Here is a 20,066-nt window from a genome sequence, read left to right as displayed (position 1 = left end):
AAAGTTTAACATAATTAATTGACAACAAAGTTTAACATAATTAATTGACAACAAAGTTTAACATAATTAATAGATTTTACTGATTAATTGACAATAGAACTGATATTCAGGTGACACACAAGTCAAGTGGACCCAAGTTCAGCGAAGTCCGGACAGTCTGTGACAGCCAAATCTACTTGCACCTTCACGATGGTGGGACTGTTAGTAATCCTGGATATAACCTCCATTCAAAAGTACATGGTGGGTGACCACCCAGGTGTGAACCAACGTAAGCAGGGATTGAGGTGTGGTGCCCACACCACCTGGAGGAATGCCACCCCTCTATGTTACCAGGCAGTACTAGGTGGTAGATGACTCTCATCAACCGGTGCAATACCACCACTTCGCTTATTGGAGGCTTCAAGTGGTGGAACCCATGTTTAGTCTCTAGAGCTAAGTTCCGGTCAACCCTTCCCTATCTCTTCCATCATGCAGTATGATTGATGACTTTTGAGGTTATGATGAACATCGTGGCGAGATCCAATATTTCTTACATTTCTAGGGTACAGCTCTAAAATGGTGTTCGCAGGCCGGCCGCTAGTTAGTACTCTGGACCGAATATATTGGTAACTCTCTAGGAGGCTTCCGAATCAACTAGTGTATAATCTTGCTACCTCTACTCTGCCAGATAGTGATTGGAGGGAGTCTGAGTAGTGTGTGTATGCGGGGGGTATTGTCCAGGCCATGTTATGTCAAGGATCTGGGTATATTCTTACCATCTGTACACCGTATCCAAAAATTTCATAACTTCATACAGCGTGTCCCACTCACTTTTTCTCCCCATTGAATACCCCATGAATTGTCAAACTAATAAAGTAAGCTTATCCGCAAAAAGATCTAAACCTCCCAAATACTTCCTAATTTATTTCCCAAATATACGTGGTCTTAATTCTAATCTCAACGATGTCCATTTCCACTTGCAGTCTGCCTAACCCCATATACTTTTTCTGACAGAATCTCAGTTATCGGTTGATTCAACTACTGTCCATCTCAGTGTTCCAATTTATTCGCTGTATGATTCCTTTCACCTCAAAGGTGGTACTGGTGCATATGTCCGTTCTGATATTCCCCATCAGAGACTTGGCAATTCGGAATCTCCTCTCTTTGATCTTCTCTGGCTTAAAATCTCTCTACCTCATTGTGTCAAATTCATCTGTTGTCTCTACCTTTCTCCCAACTCCACTAATCACTTGGAGCTCTTTGACTTCCTCTCTTTGCAACTTGACTTTCTCCGGTCCAACTTTCCTAACAGTGAGGTTATTTTCCTTGGTGATTTTAATGTTCACAACTCCAGCTGGCCTCCGTTTTCTAGTCACACCAACCCAGCTGGTCGATATGCTGAAGCTTTTGCAATTACTAATGACCTTGCCCGGATTGTTCATTTACCTACAAAAATACCGGACAATCCTAATCATACAGCCAACACGCTTGATCTTTTTCTCACAAACAACCCTTCTAAGTACACGGTCGAAGTGAGAGGTCCTTTAGGCACTTTAGATCACAACTTGGTGTTTATCTCTTCTCCAATGGAACCTTTATCTCATGGCTATTCCCAACGTTGTGTTGTTTGGCATTACAAGAATGCAAAATGGGATGACCTGCGAGACTTCTTTTCTTCTTTTCCTTGGTCGGATTACTGTTTCAAAACTTCCGATGTCAATGTTTGCTGAGATTGTGTCAGTGAAATTATTCTTGCAGGAATGGAATCCTTTATCCCACACTCCACTTTAAAATCTCGTCCTTTATCTAAACCTTGGTTTTCCAATAAATGTGCTAAGGCTGTTCAAGAGAAGAATGTTGCATATCGAACTGGCTTGTTTCTAATTCTTCAGTTTCATTTTTTGCCTACACCAAAGCTCGCAACAATTGTAAAGCAGTTATTAATCAGTCCAAACTAGAGTTTGAACAGGCTAAGAGTAGAAAACTATCTTCTTGCCCTAATGGTAGCCGAGCATTCTGGTCTCTTGCCAAAGCTATTGGCCGCAACTTTTGCCCATCTCTGCTCCCACCTCTGCCCAAACCAGATGGTTCTGTTGTCACTTCAGCCAAGGATACAGCTGACTTGCTAGCATCCCATTTTTCTTCCAACTCATGTATTAATGACCTTGGAAAAACACCTCCCACCATTCCGAAAACGCTCCATTCAATGCCTCCTGTGGTCTTCCGTCAAAAGGATGTCAGAAGGATTTTGACGAACCTTGATACTAAGAAAGCTCCAGTCCCCGATGGTATTTCTCCACCTATTCTGAAAACTTGTGCTCTTGAACTTTCTCCTCTTCTTTGCTGCCTTTTTTCAGTTTCTTATTCCAAAGGTGTTTTTCCTTCTGCTTGGAAATTTGCTCATATCCAGCCAGTTCCTAAAAATGGTGACAAATCTCTCCCATTCAATTATCGTCCCATTGCAGTTACTTCTACTCTTTCTAAATTAATGGTGAAATCAATTAACCACCAACTCTTAAACTATCTAGAAACCTTCCTTCTGCTCAAAATCGCCAGTATGGATTCTGTCAGTGTCGATCCACTGTTGATATTCTGGCTTATGTTACCCATTTATGGACTAATTCAGTGGAAAGGTTTGGTGAAACACAAGTAGTTGCTCTTGACATCTCAAAGGCTTTTGATCGTGTTTGGCATAAAGGTCTTCTAAACAAGCTTCCATCTTACGGTTTGCCAACTGTTTTTAGTAATTGGTTATCCAGTTTTCTCTCTGATCGCTCACTGAGGGTGATGGTAGATGGCTCTCTGTCTTCTAACTTCTCCACTAATGCCGGTGTCCCCCAAGGATCAGTTCTTTCCCCCACTCTTTTCCTCTTGTATATCAATGACCTTCTTCCATTGACTGGAAATCCTATCCATAGTTTTGCCAATGATAGCACATTACAGTACACTTTCCATTTTGAGAAACCTTGTCCTGCTCAATCAGCTTCAACTTCTCGAAAATCTGCTACCAATTCCTTAAATGCTGATCTTCAGGTAATTCTCCAGTGGGGCAAAGACAACTTAGTTGACCCTTCTAAAACTCAGTCTTGTCTTATATCTTGCAAAAAGGATTCTTCTGCTCCTATGATTATCTTCATGACACTCCGATTTCTAGGCAAAATGATATATCTCTTTTGGGGATTACCCTGACTTCTAATCTCTCTTGGCACAAGCACATTACAAATATTGCTTCTTCTGCATCTAAAAAACTTCGTTTTCTCTTTCGCTCTCGGCGTTACTTTTCTTCCAAACAGCTGCTCACTCTGTCTAAATCGCAAATCCGCCCTACCATGGATTATTGTTCCCACATCTGGGGTGGTGTCCCCAAAACCTCTCTCAGGCTGCTTGATTCCATTCAGAAGAGGGCAGTTAGGTTAATTAATGATTTATCTCTAACAGAGTTTCTCCACTCGCTCTCTCATAGATGTACTGTTTCTGCTGCATGCCTCTTCTACAGATACTTCCATGGGCACTGTTCTTCTGAATTGGCTTCTATAATTCCCGCTCTCTCTTTCAAAACAGTCCGAACACGTGCTGCCATCAGCCAACATCCATTTACTCTCCAACTTCAAACTCACAGAACCAACTTTTCATCTTCTTTGTTTATTCATTCAAATGTCGTTTTCTGGAAAACCTTCCTTCATACGTATTTCCTTAAAATGACAATCTACAGAAGTTCAAGGCCATTGTCAACAAATATCTTCTTTCGTCTTCTCAACCTCCAACCCAAGCACGGTACTAAGTACTATAGGTTCTAATACCTCTCGTGTTTGGGGTTTACATAAAAAAAAAAAAAACAAATCAGTGACTTTTTGCTGGATCCCAGCACATTTGGGAATAAAAAGGAATGAACTCGCTGACAAAACTGCTAAAAATCCATGAGCTTTTGACTTAACCTCCGTCAATGTTCCAGCCTCTGACTACAATCACATCATACAAACAGCATGTCTCGCTCAGTGGAAAGATCTATGGCAAACCAATAATAAACTCTACCAATAAAAACATCACCCAAAGCTTTGCCACTCTAGCACCAAAAGAGTTACTAGAGAAGAAATGGTACTTGCAATGGCACAAATAGGACATACGTATCTGACTCACCTCCATCTACTCACAGGAGAGGATCCTCCTCAGTGTCTACTCTGTTCTGCACATTTATTAGTGATACATATTCTAATTGACTGCCCACAGTATCAAAAGGACAGAACATCCATCCTGTCTTCACAGAACATCCATCCTGTCTTCACAAATCTGCAATAACCAATGACATTAAAGCATGTGATTGGTGATGAAGCAAATATCAATGAATTTCTCTTTTCTGAAAAAAAATTGGACTTTATCATAAATTCTGAAAGATCTCCGTAATAAAAATGAAGTCATTACAATTGAATTTTATTTTTTAGCATTTCACTATGAATTGGCACACTATAGCCCCAGAAGCCTGTGCGCCATTAAACCTCCATAACACATAACACACACACACACACAAACACACACACACGCATTATTATTAGCCCACGGTACAAGGAAGCCTGATGCTTGTGCTGCGCCAGTCAAAAAAAATTCGGAATTACCCTGAGAGAGATATACTTAAATCTGAAGAGAGAGAGAGAGAGAGAGAGAGAGAAAACAAGAGTCAGAAGCAGAAGGGAATCACCACAAAAGAGAAGAATTGTGATATTGAGAATCAACTAATGCTGAAGGAATCAGGCCACAGTGGTTTCTCATGAACTGTTGATTGCCCACTTTTCACACTTACCAGATATTAAACTGGCCAGATTTATGAAAATAAAGTTGCTAAAGTTATTTCCAGGATATTCTGTTGAAGCTGTTATGAATCCCATACATATAGCATATTTAAAGTATTCTTTCATCCCTTCAGTTGAGGCACATCAAATAATGAAAGAAGTGTGCTCTCAATCTCTCTCTCACAAAACATTTTTCTCTGATAGGAAGCCAAGTTTATTTATTTTATTTTTTTTTAAATTTGAAAAAAAATTCTTGTTATGTGCAGAAAATTATAGCAATTATTTACTTTTATTCATTAAAAATTCTGTAATCTGGCTTTTTTCATAGTTTAGACCCTATTTGAATTTGTATTTTGCCTCTTTCTTGGTTTTTTAAAGCATTTTTGCTTTAAAAAACCAAGTGTTCAAACAGCTGTGCTTTAGTTATAATAAGTTATAGGTTTGTAATAAGTAATAAGTAATAATTTGTAATAAGTTATAGGTTTGAACATAATTGCTAATAAGAAGTTATACTAAATATTTATAGTACTGATTATAAGAATTAAACATTAACAATAGTCAATTATGGTATTATGTATAATAAGTTACAATATTCTCTCTCTCTCCTCATCACACTATGAAAATGATTGACTTATTTCTTTCTAACATCTTTTTTTTTTTTTATTTATTTATTTATTAGGAAACGAATGACAGCACATGAATGCTTAGATCATCTTTGGTTAAAGGTATGTGATTACTTAAACATAATGTGTTTCAAATTAATTATCTCTAAATATCTCATATGCAGAGCCACAATAGGGTTTACAATTATTTTCTCTTGAAGATTATAGAAACTAAACTTTTATTTTTTTTTTAAGAAACCAAATAATTTTATGGTCATATAGAAAGGTCATTTCTTTTTTTCTCAATGGATGAAGCAATCAATATGGCATTTTTGTAAATTTTTTAACAAAACACACAATCAGTTTTGGCAAATTCTTTATAACTGTTTTTAGGTTTTCAACAGTAAAAAGTTTCCTAGAACAGACATGGCCATTTAAAGTGCTCCACAGAAAAAAAATCTCTGGGACTTAAATCTAGTGACTCAGGCCACTTCAAAGGGTGATGACAGTTGACTGACTTTTTCAGTAATTTTTCATGTAGGAATTTCCTAATTGAATTTATTTATTTATTCCCTCATTGAAGGAATAATCTACAAGGACACCATCATACAAGAAAACATAGTATTTTCCTTCAATTTCAAATAAACAGAATCTTCTAATATTGATAAATAACTTCTATAGACCATTTTTATTTCTGCTGAAAATAAAAAAAATGGTCCACAATCCCCTTCCAGCACAAATAACCACATCAGGACAGTTTAATTTCATTTAGTTTGAATATTTGGAGTTTTAGTAGCTCAATAAACACAGTTATGTCAGTTACCCCCACTTGATTTTAAAAGTTGCCTTATCAGGCTGCAGTGAGCAAGTTTTCATTATTTTCTCATATTTGTAGAATCTTTTCTGCAAATTGCAATTAAGTGGATCATATTCATTAAGTGTGACATTTTTAAGTGTCCCGAATCTTTAAAGATTCTTCTTACTGAAGATTAGGGTGCTTTTAATTCACTTGGAAGTGGATTTTTGGGTGAGAGGTTGAAAGATAAATCTCTGAGACTTAAATCTCCAGAAAAAAACAAGAAAAAAAGCAGCTCTTGAGTGACCCTGTCAAAATAGCTAACCAGATTAGTTAAACATGATTTTACCTTCACAAAACAATGCTGAGTATCCTTCAGAATTCGATTTCTATCTAAATGATCTAGAATTCCAACTTTGATCATTGTCTCCATGATTTTCCCTACTATTGAATTTAGTTTAACCGGCCGGTAATTTCCCACTTCACTCTTAGAACTGCCCTTATGTATTGGAGACACCCTGGCACTTTTCCAATCCAATGGAATCACTCCTGAGTCCAGTGATCTCACATAATTAGCCTCCATGGTTCAGTGCACCCACTTGCCGCCTCGCTGACGATTATACGTTATATGCCATCAACCCCAGGAGCCTAGAATTTTTTTTTATTAAATAAACATGTGAAATTTCAACATCATTAATTACATTTTTTTTAACTTGACTCCCGGAATTTCTCATTGACATAAAGGGTTTTTCTTCTGTAAATTTGTAAGACAACAGAGTAAGATAGCACATTGCATTCCACTTTCCATTTTGAGAAACCTTGCCCAGCTCAATCAGCTTCAACTTCTCGAAAATCTGCTACCAGTTCCTTAAATACCGATCTTCAGGTAATTCCCCAGTGGGGCAAACACAACTTAGTTGAAATCAACCCTTCTAAAACTCAGTCTTCTCTTATATCTCGCAAAAAGGATTCTTCTGCTTTTATGCTTATCTTTAGTGACACTCCAATTTCTAGGCAAAATTATGTATCTCTTTTGGGGATTACCCTGACTTCTAATCTCTCTTGGCACAAGCACATTACAAACATTGCTTCCTCTCCATCTAAAAAACTTGGTTTTCTCTTTCGCTCTCGGCGTTACTTTTCTTCCAAACAGCTGCTCTCTCTGTATAAATCGCAAATCCACCCTGCCATGGAATATTGTTCCCACATCTGGGGTGGTGCCCCCAAAACCTCTCTCAGGCTTCTTGATTCCATTCAGAAGAGGGCAGTTAGGTTAATTAATGATTCATGTCTAACAGATTCTCCCCACTCGCTGTCTCATAGACGTGCTGTTTCTGCTGCATGCCTCTTTTACAGATACTTCCATGGGCACTGTTCTTCTGAAATAGCTTCTGTAATTCCCGCTCTCTCTTTCAAAACAGTCCGAACACGTGCCGCCAACATCCATTTACTGTCAAACTTCAAACTCACAGAACCAACTTTTCATCTTCCTCGTTTATTCATTCAACTGCCGTTTTCTGGAACAACCTTCCTTCACACGTATTTCCTGAAAATTACAGTCTACAGAAGTTCAAGTCCAATGTCAACAAACATCTTTCGTCTTCTCAACCTCCAACCGAAGCACGGTTCTAATACCTCTCGTGTTTGGGGTTTACATAAAAAAAAAAAAAAAAAGACAACACAGTGGCAATCTTCAAGACACTCTGTCTAGAAGATTGCCGCTGTGTTGTCTGATACACAAAAGTGAGCTCTGGTGTTGAGTTGGTCAGCTGAGAGCTTGATGGGTACCCCATTTTAATTCCTTTGAGAGCATCTTCACTACTCTTCAAACTCTCATAGATGCCTATCAGAATGCTAAGTTGGCAGTAAATTTTTTCACACTCTCTGCACCTAGCATACACAAAGACATCCTCCTTGGCTAGATCATGTCCTGTTTCGGAAAGGTCTGCAATCATTTCACAATTGCTCATTTTTTTAGGCTGTGATGCATTGGAGAATCGCCCCATTCGGTTCTACCCCGAGCCACAGCACTCCTACCACTTTGTGCCTTTTGCTTTGTTGCTCTAGTCTTTGGCATGATTTCTTTTTAAATATAATTTAATTGATTAACAGTGAAAATTAATAAAATTTATAAATGTAATTGATTAATTGACAGTAGTACACAAAGTAATAGATTCCTAAATGCAGTGACACATCTAGTTCAGTATCTAGTTCAAGATATACATTACACCATACCATAACGATTGCAATATTATATTAGTTATATCCTTGCTAAAAAATTAAAAATTCCTTAGCCAAACACAAAAAAAATATATTTCTAACAAGTGATTAGAACCTACTTATTTATCACAACCCTACTATTCCTCTGCTCATTACATGCTAGGATATGCGTGCCAAAACACTGGTATAATAGTGGTACAAATAGTAAGTCATAACTTACAAAATCACTAGCTAAATTTTAAAATAAGCCAACAAATATGACTAAGGCTTTTTCAGCTATTTGTAATACACAATTCAGTACGTTACTTAATCAAAAAGATGGTAAACATTTCCAAAAAACTTGTCCGTTTCCACAAACACAAAATTCTAGTCCTGACACATATAATCTTGTAACAAAGGCTTCAAATAGTTGGATGCAATGTGCAGCTTTGATACTATATAGCTAGATTTTAGTAATGCTTTTGATACAGTTTTCCAAAGAGATTATTGTTCTAATCTCTTTTGGAAAAAGATAGGCTTACAGGGAAGATGTGCTGGTCTTTAGCTCGATGAAAGGCCAGCTGAAGGGCAGGATACAGAGCATAGTTAAAATTAAGCATATTTCAGAGTGGTGTCCTTCTGGCAGATCTGTCTTTTACTGGAAAATATTTCACTCCTGTCAATCAATAAAAGCATCATATATACGGACACCAAAAGTGCTCTCTCAGCTCTCAAAAACACAACCCCTCACAATCCTTTGTTAAAAATCATAAGACATGCACGGATATATCTTCACGAGCATCAGCAAACTGTTGTCTTCTCTTGGATCCCAGGGCACAGTGGTATTAAAGGAAATGAATGTGCAGATGATGCTGCAAAACATCCCTCCAGCATAACCTCAACAAATGATCTAGTCCCGTATACCGATTGTAGATGCAATATCTAGAGAAAATGTATGGAACAATGGTCACTTCTGTGGAGAAATCAGACACAGAACAAGCTGTTTCAGCTGAAACCTGAACCACAATTATGGAATTCTAGCCTCTGTAAAATTTAGAAAAGAAGAAGTAATCCTAGCCAGAAGCCGAATAGGACTTACGATCTCACTCATCTGTTTCTGCTCATAGGAAATGATCCTCCGCAGTGTATGCACTGCTTGCAACCACTGATTATAAAGCATATACTCACTGAATGTAGCTTGTTTTAAATGCCCTCAGCTGTATCATAGGTAACAATGTAAATCTCTCTGAATTCTTTTTGTATTCAAAATGAATTCAGAGAATTCATTCAAAATGAATTCAAATGTGTAATCAATTTTAACTGCTCCCAGAGCAGTTATCACATATAACTGCACTATCTTTGGTAGTGAAGTTATATGTGATATCTCCCATAACAACAACTGTCATTAGGCACTGTGCCTTGGGCATACGAAGAAACAGAGAAAAAATATAATTCAAATGTCATTCAATTATTTTTTTCCAACAATCAAATTCTACAAACTAATTTTTAAACACAGATTTCTAAATTAAATTCTTTCTTTGATACTATATACTTTGGGGCCCCGAGTGCCAAGCGAGTGATCTAGCGATTTACAATGTGAATTTGAAAGCGTTTTTCTAAAGAGAAGTTGTCAAAGAGATTTCCAAAGGCTTTATTTTCAAAGTTATTTCTTTTCTGGCTCTTTTTAAATAAAGAAGGAAGCCTCCTATAAGAAAGGAAAGACACCTTTCTTTTGTATATATAACTACTTTTCTAACACACTAACCACTAACCCTTTATCGCTTGGTCACTGGTGGCACCGCTCCTGCCTCCATGTGGCGGGGCTGGTCAATTGGGGGCTAAATCAACCCTCGGGGATAAAAGGAGCAGTAATGGAAACCAATGAATTTCCTCGCCTAGAGCCCAAGAGTGCTCAATATGAAAATCATGAAACGGACCATGACTTCTCCACCTCAAAGAGAATGAAAAAAGATGCAGGCAGACAGGAATCACCAGCTTTCCTAATTATCCATTCTCTGTCGGCACAGCCTGTTAGCAAACTCTCCCCTTTCATGATACAACGATGCCTGGAACATGCAGCAGCATCACCAAAAATGGTGAAACGTCTCCAATACGGGGACTTGCTAATAGAGACTTCTCTCCCAAGACACTCTGAACTACTATTAAAACTCACCTCTTTAAGCAGAATTCCAATAAAAGTCTCTCCACATAACACCCTGAATTCAATCAAGGGAGTGATCACTGAGTGGGATCTACTGAACATTTCTGAAGAAGAAATAGTACAGGAACTAAAGACACAAAATGTAACTCAAGCAAAAAGAATCATGATACGAAAAGATGGTACTTTAATCCCAACACGTAACATAATTCAAACTTTCAATACACCGAATCTACCAACATCAGTCAAAGCAGGTTAATTAAATTGCCGGGTTCGACCCTTTATCCCAAATCCCCTAAGATGCTACAAATGCCAGATATTTGGTCACTCCCAGACAGCATGCCATGGAGTTTCAACATGTCCAAAGTGTGGCTCTACATCTCATACCCAGTCAGAATGCAAAGCACAAACTGCACAATGTCCTAATTGCAGGAGAAGCCATCCAGCATACTCTAAAGAATGTGATCTCTGGAAGATAGGAAAAAAAATACAAAAATATAAGACTGAACATAAAGTCTCCTATCAAGAAGCTAGGAAACAAATTAAACTAATCATGCCAAATAGCTCTTATTGCTCGACTATCCACTCTCACCAATCAGTAGCATGTCAGATGGAAGTGTCACTCTCTCCAGATAAATCGATCGCAGACTGGGCTCGATCAGTTCTATCTACCCAGCTTACATCAAAGCCAAACACGGTAGATCAAAGTATGAATACACCTCTGACAGTTCCAACCCAAATCATAACCCACGGTAAAGTAACAGAAAAACTGCAAAAATCAGATCCTGTTGAGGTTAATCAACCACCCTCAACAAGGATGGATACTGATGATACGATCACCCAAGGCCTTCTTGAATTACATATAAATGGTGAAATGGAAGATAACAATGATTCAACACGCCCCAACTTTCCCAGAAAAGAAAAACCTAAGCTAGATCGTTACAAACAACCCACTTATAAAAAGCAGTCAGATTCATCTCCCTCTTACAAATCCAAATAATATAACAGATCATCCAATGGAACTGTAGAGGCCTTCGCAGTAACATCGATATCCATGAATTAATTTACCACTACAGACCTCTTGCAATGTGCTTGCAGGAAACGAATTTGACACCTCAGATCTCAATCAAAATCAAAAATTATACTATGTTCAGACAAGACAGAGCTGGCACTAACAGTGCTCACGGAGGAGTAGCAATACTCGTGGATTCAAGCATCCCCTCCAGATGCATCCATTTACAAACCGCCTTAGAAGCTGTTGCCACTCGCGTTGTAAATGGTATTACACTGACACTGGTTTCAATCTATCTTCCACCAAATCATCAATATACCATTGAGGAAATCGAAGATCTTGTTTTGCAGTTACCATCTCCATTTTGTATACTAGGAGTCTTTAATGCCCATCATCCAATATGGGGTTCCCCTATATCAGACAGACGAGGGAAGCTTATTGAAATGTTGATAGACAGGCAGAATTTTACTTTACTAAATACTGGCACTCCCACGTATATCCATCTCCCTACAGGTTCAACTTCTGCAATAGGCCTTACCATTTTTTCCCCAATCCTCTTTCCAAGTATAGATTGGGTGATCGTGTGATCACCCAATAAGTGATCCTTATAGCAGCGACTACTATCCCATAATCTGCAAAATTCAAACATCCTGTTCCTTCCCAACAGAAAATCCAATTAAATGGAAATTTTAAAGAGCTGATTGGACAAAATACAGAGCGCACATATCATTTGACAACTACATCATTCAGTCCTGTTCCATCGGCAGTGTTACTGGGCACATCACAAATCAAATTCTGACAGCCGCATCCGCTGCTGTCAGAATTTAGATTCTGACAGCAGCGCAAAACCCAGCTGTGTAAGCAAAACCCTCGAGAAAATGTTACATCGCCGTCTCACTGGAGTCCCAAAACTTGATTAACAACAACCAATTTTTATTCCGGAAAAATCGATCTTCATTGGATCTCATGACCAAAACCGAGACAAACATTAGAAATGCTTTCATCAAGAAGGAACATCTCGTCATGGTCTGTCTTGACGTTGAGAAAGCCTTTGACACTACATGGCGCTTCGGCCTCTTAAAAGATCTGCATTCTCTTGGCCTGATAGGTAATTTACTATACTTTATCCAAAATTTTCTTCATCGGAGATCCTTCCAAGTTAGTTACCGAGGAACCCTCTCTAAGATCTTTACCCAAGAAGAAGGAATTACTCAAGGTTCGGTTCTCAGTGCCACTTTATTTGCAATGAGAATGAACCATATAATTGAACTCATTCCGAAAACTGTTGATTCATACCTTTTTGCAGATGATCTCTCAATATCCTGTCATTCTCAAAATATGGATTATATTGAACGCCAGCTACAAATATCAGTTAATCGCATCCTGACATGGATGACACAAAATGGTTATAGACTCTCCAGCCAGAAATCTATTGCCATTCACTTCTGTACCAGATGCAATACGCATCCTGAACACGGGCTCCACTTGAACAACCATCCTCTTCCCATAGCTAATAGTATTCGTCTACTAGGATTATTTTTCGATAGCAAGTTAAACTTCCAAAAGCACATTGAATATCTCTGGACAAATTGTCAAAAGAAACTGAACATACTCAGAGTCTTATCAGCGACAACATGGGGAACAGATCGTTACAGCCTGCTTCACCTATACAGAACCATAATTAAATCACGCCTGGACTACGGGGCGCCTGTTTTAGATTCTTCTTGGGAGAGTGTTTTATCTCGCCTCAACCCTATTCAATATTCAGCTCTTAGAACAGAATTAGGTGCATTCAGAACATCTCCAGTACAAAGTTTATATATTGAAGCCCATGAACCTCCTCTAAATATCAGGAGAAAAATGTTGCTGTTAAACTATGCAATCAAGATCCAAAGCCAGGTGACCCATCCTAATTGGTCAATACTTTATGATCCGCTGTATATGACCCCGTATAGAAACAAACCACAAAGAGTTCGCCCTGCTGGTTATTAGGCTAAAACATCTAACAGAAGATTGGGATATACACTTCGATAAAATTTTGCAAGATCCTATAGATCCCGACCCTCCATGGTCTGTCATCATGCCATGTTGTGGCAATTATTTCCACCAGTGGGGAAAACACTCTCTATCAGAATTTACCATCCAACAGTTACACATTGAACATACTCAACATTATCCCGACTTCGTTAAAATATATACAGATGGATCGAAGTCTGAGAGTGGATCGGGTGCAGCAGTGGTACTCCCTGATAACATCATTTCTCTATCTCTTCCGACAGAGTGCAGTAGCTACACGACTGAATTATATGCCATAAAGCTTGCATTAGAAAATGTCTTCCCTATGTCAATTCAAAAGAGCATAATATACACAGATTCGCAAGTTTCCGTATTAGCATTGCAAAACAATTCCCCACCTACTCACCTGTTATTAAAGTTCATCAAAACACAGTTGATACGTCTTAGAGAGCATCAGCAAAAGGTTATCTTCTGCTGGATCCCAGGCCATACCGGAATACCAGGAAATGAAATTGCAGATGATGCTGCGAAAAATCCAACCAGCTCAGCCCCAACGAATTCCCTAATACCGGTCACAGATTATAAAATGAATATACAAATAATATGTAAAGATCAATGGACTCTTCAGTGGAAAACGTAATTTCATAATAAACTACTCCACCTTTACCAAAATTATGGGCTTCTAGCTCCATAGCAAACAGACAAGAAGAAGTAATTCTAGCCAGAGCCAGAATCGGCCATACTCATTTAACCCATCAAACATATACTTCTGGACTGTACTCTATATAATAATGCTCGACTAATGTCTTTCAGTTCTCTGTCAAATTTAAAGGAACCTTTGTCACTTAGCCATATCATAGGCGAAAATTCAAATCTCGCAGAATTCTTCTCCTTCCTAAAATGAATAGGATTGTATAACCGTTTTTAACTGCTTCTAAATCAACCAACGCATTCAGTATGCACCACTTCCACAAGTGCAATATGTCCTAAGTAGCCATTGCACTTAAAACCCCAACAACAACAACAACAATATACTTTAGCTTTTTTTTTCCATTAGCAAAATTATTAACATCATTAAATTTGTATTTTAACTTAGTGCTGGAATAAATGTTGTTGAAATAATTTCAAAACCAAATTTATAGAAACAGTTTTGAATTTCTTTAAAAACAGAAAATTAGATTTAACATAAAGGCATTTTAACATGTTTAATATAAATTAGTGAGCCCTTGGAATGAAGAGTACCTAGGGCCTATGATCACCAAAAGATGGCTCTGCCTCTGGGATCAGTGCTGGTTTGCACCTTTTATTTCTAATCTTCTTTAAAGACAGTGATGAGGAAGTGCAAACAGAGCTGTCAAAGTCCTGATTGATTTAAGGTCAAGCATATGTGGTGAAGAACCATACTATGTTATGCTTCAAAATAACTTGATATATATATGTGAGACCACATTTAGATTAGTGTATTCAGATTTGGAGTGCAAAAATCTTCTGTGACAGCATAATGATTTCTCAATTGTCAAAAATTCAAAGCCCTGCTAAATTTCTCAATTTAGCAGGACTTCAAATTCAAATCTAATTAGAGATTGAAGGAATTCTTAAAGGCCTCTCATAATTAGGTGTTGTAATTAGCCAATTTCAGGAAGAGGTGTAGCATTTTCCTATGAGTCATTATGAGTTTTTCAGCCAGTACAATATGCAAATCAGACCACGAATACGCTTATATAGACATACATACAATGCTATATGGTCTTTGATACTAATATGTTATGTAAATAAAAATAACAATTATGCAATAACTCCAAGGAAAGAGCAGAAGCTGTAAAGAGAGGTCAGAGAAGGGGGACAGATTGGAGGGAATGGTATGCATCTTCCCTGCCCTACAACGAATGGCATAGAAAGTGCGGATTGCAAACTTGATGACACAACGCCATGTGGGACTGGGTTATCTGTTTGAGATATGTAAATACCTAAAGAGAATGAATAAAATGATTGAGGGAAATATATTTTCCTAGTAGGGAGACAAGAATCAGGGAGCACAATATTATGCATTAACAGAATACTGGAATTACATGGAATTTAATTTTGGGAAGCATTTTGCAAATCATCAGAAAAAAGTATTTCACAAATCTGCTGTGGGCAAAGAGGTTGTTTGCAAAGTTAAAGATTGAATTGAACTGGTGTACTTTCTTAAGTTGGGAATAATATATATATATACACACACACACACACAAAGGTTGTCTCAAAAATACACGGCATAACTCCAGGAATGAGTTTCTCATATGTAGACAATAAAAATATTTTATATCAACATAGTTCTGGAAATGCTTAGTTTCCGAGTTTTGAAGGTCTGTCTATGACACTTAACTGTACACATCACCTTATAGTAATTGTTCAAAATGCCCACCTTCTGCTTGAATACAGGCTCACATCGACGTCTTATGGACTCGCGGAGACAATGCCAAATTCCTGGCATGTTAATCTGTACCCGTTGCAGATGGTAAGGATACAGTTGGTGTTCTTGCAACACTTTCCAAATAGTCGAACGTTGAACAGCCAGTTGCATTGCTATTCTGCATGTGCTGATTCCAGCAGTGGCATGCACAACATCCAAAATCTCCTCCTCTACTTCAGGAGTCATAGATCTTGGTTGTCCTCTGTTGGCAGCACGAGGTGTAAAGGTCCCATGTTCACAAAGGTGGCGATGGATACCTTCAAATGTTTTCCTGTCTGGACATCTTCATTCTAGGAACCTTTCGTGGTGCAAATGATGAGTCTCCAGAGCATTGCCATCCGTCAAACCGCACATATCCACTTGCTCCTGATTTGAGTACATGGTCGAAATGGAAAACCACCAGATTCTGTCAATATCTTGTGATGAAGGAAATCACCTGCGAGAGATTAGACATTCCGGTTAATAACTCGGGAACCAAGCATTTCCGGAACTATGTTGATAAAAAATATTTTTATTGTCTACATATGAGGAACTCATTCCTGAAGTTATGCCTTGTATTTTTGAAACACCCTGTATATATATATATACATATATATATTTTTTTATGCTGATGACAAGTCAGCTTTCTTGTTTCATTTAGCCCATCTAATACTAAATGCAATAGCAGAGCAACTTCCCCTATCATTCAAAAGAAGTCACACTTTGTGTGGGTGAATTTACCATCTGTTGTCAGTTTTATAGGTTGCAGTTTTATCAGTGGTAAAGGAAGTTTCATTTACATTATGTTCTACATTCAGTGAGAAAGAAAAAAATCATTTAAAATGAAAATTAATTAATTTAATATGAATGCAAGACCCTCATATAAGAATTAAAAAAATCACAAAGAAATTTACCACTTGATAACATGGGCAAGCTAAGATGACTCATGCAAAACAGCCCTAAGTGGAATTTAGAGGACTATGTGCCTTATGTACCTCATCATATCAGTCACAAACAGGTTCAGGCAGCTTTCCAAAATAAACAGCTGCACTTGGAATTAGTATCACATGAAAATCTTTGCCCAGCAGCTTAAGGAGATGTCCTGCACAAAGGAACAAAAGTAGGTATCCTCTTATGCTGTTGGCAAGCAGAAATTTCATGGTGACAATTTATTTCCTGGAAATTACAATATAGAAATTCAAGTCTAATATCAACAAGTATCTTCTTTTGTCTTTTCAATCTGCAACCGTATAGGTATCATAGGTCCCCATACCTTTTGTGTTTGGTGGTTTTCATTAAAAAAATAATAACTCCAAGTTTATCTGTAAGTAAGATAGGCAGATGAGGCATATCTTCACCTGTGGCAGCTAATTTTTATGTGAATTAGTCATAATTATTATATGAATTAGGCACTAATTGTAGTTGGTGATGTAATTATGCCAATGCGGTGAATTGGGCCCCAAGATCGAAAGGGGGCCCACTACCCTCCTCTGCCTGAAACACCAAAAAATTTAATTAAGTGAAAATGTAAGTTTTTTAGTTATGTTTATGATAAAATTTACTGTTTACGAACAATAATTTTTTTCACAAGAATGTTTATTGTTAGCTAACTGCACAGCACAAGTGAAACTGCAGTGAATAGATGCGAAATGGTATTAATATAGCAGCTGCTTCCAGGGCAATTTTTAAGGATTTAAAACTGCGGTGCCCAAAGTCAAATAGGGGCCTACTTATTAGGGGTAAATGCCCATTTATTAGGGGTTATTATTATTGAGTATTGTATTACTATTGTACCTCTAATATTTCTGAGTATTACTGGGGTATCAACGATTTTGCAAAGAACGAATATGGATATTGGTGAAGCTGCATTGGGTATAGAAACATTGTATATATAATCAAGTGAAAAAAAATTAAGAAATTAATTTTAAAATATCATCAAGGGAGCATCATCTGTTGCGCAGAAATGTGATATACCTTGTCAATTTGCAAACGAATGGAGGCGATTTGTTAAAAAACATTTGGATGAAGTGGCAGAGGACTACCGATTTGAAAATGCAGAACTGCTTTTTAAAGTTGACATTTTTTATCATGTAATGATAAAAAATGAGGTGATTATTCCCTTGTATAAGGCAATGGATAGGCCACATCTTGAGTACTGTATACAGGTCTGGAGGCCTCATCTCAAGAAGGATGTAGAGCTGCTGGAACGGGTACAGAGAAGGGCAACAAGATTAGTGAATGGAACAAAGGGTTGCTCTTACGAAGAAAGGCTTAAGTTTTGCAAATTACAGAGTCTGGAGACTAGGCACCGGCGAGGTGATCTGATAGAGGTGTATAAGGCTTTGAATGGTTTGAGCATGCTCAATGCCAATGGGATTCTTCATCTTGCTCAGAATAATCACCTCAGAGGGCATAAATTGAAATTGAGGAAGGACGGATGTCGGATAGATGTGCGGAAATTTGCCTTTGGCCAGGGGGTGGTTGGTTGGTGGTTGGTTTGAAGTTGATAGCCTAAACAAATTTAAAGCTCAACTGGACAGGTATTTCGAAGGAACGGAGGGGTGAAATGGGAGTGGTGTGTGTTTTTTTTTTTTTTTTTTGGCTGATGCTGAATAAGCTTGCTTTCTTGCATCATATGCCTCTACTAATGCTAATTAACATGGTGAATACCCAACTGCACAAAAGGTTTCAAGGATTAAATACATTTTCTGACTTGTTTGGATTTCTTACTCTAACTCAATTAATCCAAATGGATGAAAATCCCATTATAAAAAAATGCAGAGAAAGTGCAAAAGAAATTTTCAAATGATTTTTCAGAATCATTTTCAATACAATTACTACTTTGCATAAATTCACTAAAAAGTGAAATTGCAAAAATTAAAACTATTTGCGAATTTGAAGAACTAGTCTTAGTAAAATACTATGACATGAGTGCTAGTTTTTCGGAAGTGTGCTTCTTATTGATATTATTTTTGACAATTCCGGTTACTGTTTCAATCGCAGAACGCTCTTTCTTGAAATTAAAATCGATTAAGAATTATTTGAGAAACACCATGGACATCGATGTCTATCAGCACTGGCACTGCTTAGCATGCTAGACAAAATACATTCTAAATTATGTAAGTTAATATATTACTTCATTTAATTTTCAGAATTTATTTTTAATTTTTATATTTACAGAATTTAATATTATTTTTTGTTTTTATATTGTATTGATAAAGATTTTAAATACACGTTTACCATTTTATTTTATTATTTTTATGTTAGGGTCACCTGGTAAGTTATTAACATATTATTAGTCACATGGTGCAAGAAAGCCTGAGGCTTATGCTGCACTAGAAATAGAAATACATGTGTATTATGTCCGTAAATTGCATATGTTCTCAGTTCGATTTGCCGGACAAAATTTGTCCGGCAAATCGAACAAAAACTTTATAACACTGTTCTTATGTGATTATTGTTAAGACTGAAAAAGCAATGAGAAAATTTTAATATTTTTCTTATCAGATTACATCTGGACTGATGAAAACATACATGTACATGTGATTTTGTATTTTCGTGTGAAATCACAAAAAAAAAAAAAAAAAAATGCAAAATCATGAAATCAATGCAATGCTGTTATGCGTATATATTATTTATAGAATGCTAAAAAAAACATGCTAGAAACAAAAGAAAGCATTTAAAGATGTGTCAGAGTAATTCAGCATTACACTCTTCATGTTTTCTGCGTTTCTGAATGATCACGTTAAAATCTTGTGTGCGTGTGTTTTTTTTTCTTGTGCAGTATGCAGGAGTATAACAAGCTGACACCTTTCATTAAAAATTTATATGTACTGGATGGTTCTATGATAACATGATCTGTAAGAATTTGTAAAGACAGCATTTTTTTCAGGGGCAGGGGGAACTATTTCTCAAATCAAATCAAAAATAATAAAAGCAGATATGAATCCATAAAGAAGTTGGCTTTGTATTTTCATTACAAGCCACAGAAAGAGTTAGAATTAGTAATCTTAGCAAAATCAGTCATCTGATTTTTTCTAGTAATTTTAGTAATTTTATCAATTATTAATCTTAGTAATCTTATTCAGT

General features: G+C 37.1%; 1 protein-coding gene across 1 annotated transcript in view; it reads left to right on the top strand.

The window, feature by feature from the left end:
- Positions 1-20,066, top strand: part of LOC150087120 (twitchin-like) — a 3,511,780-nt gene that overhangs the window by 3,152,146 nt on the left and 339,568 nt on the right. Inside the window, 1 exon segment of the mRNA XM_090372971.1 lies at positions 5,443-5,488. Coding sequence (XP_090229097.1) covers positions 5,443-5,488 — 46 coding nt within the window.

This window comes from Mastigoproctus giganteus, chromosome 4 (assembly GCF_048544385.1).
Source record: "Mastigoproctus giganteus isolate SK-2022 chromosome 4, ASM4854438v1, whole genome shotgun sequence".
NCBI classification, from domain to species: Eukaryota; Metazoa; Arthropoda; class Arachnida; order Uropygi; family Thelyphonidae; genus Mastigoproctus; species Mastigoproctus giganteus.
This window is presented reverse-complemented; position numbering and strand designations above follow the sequence as displayed.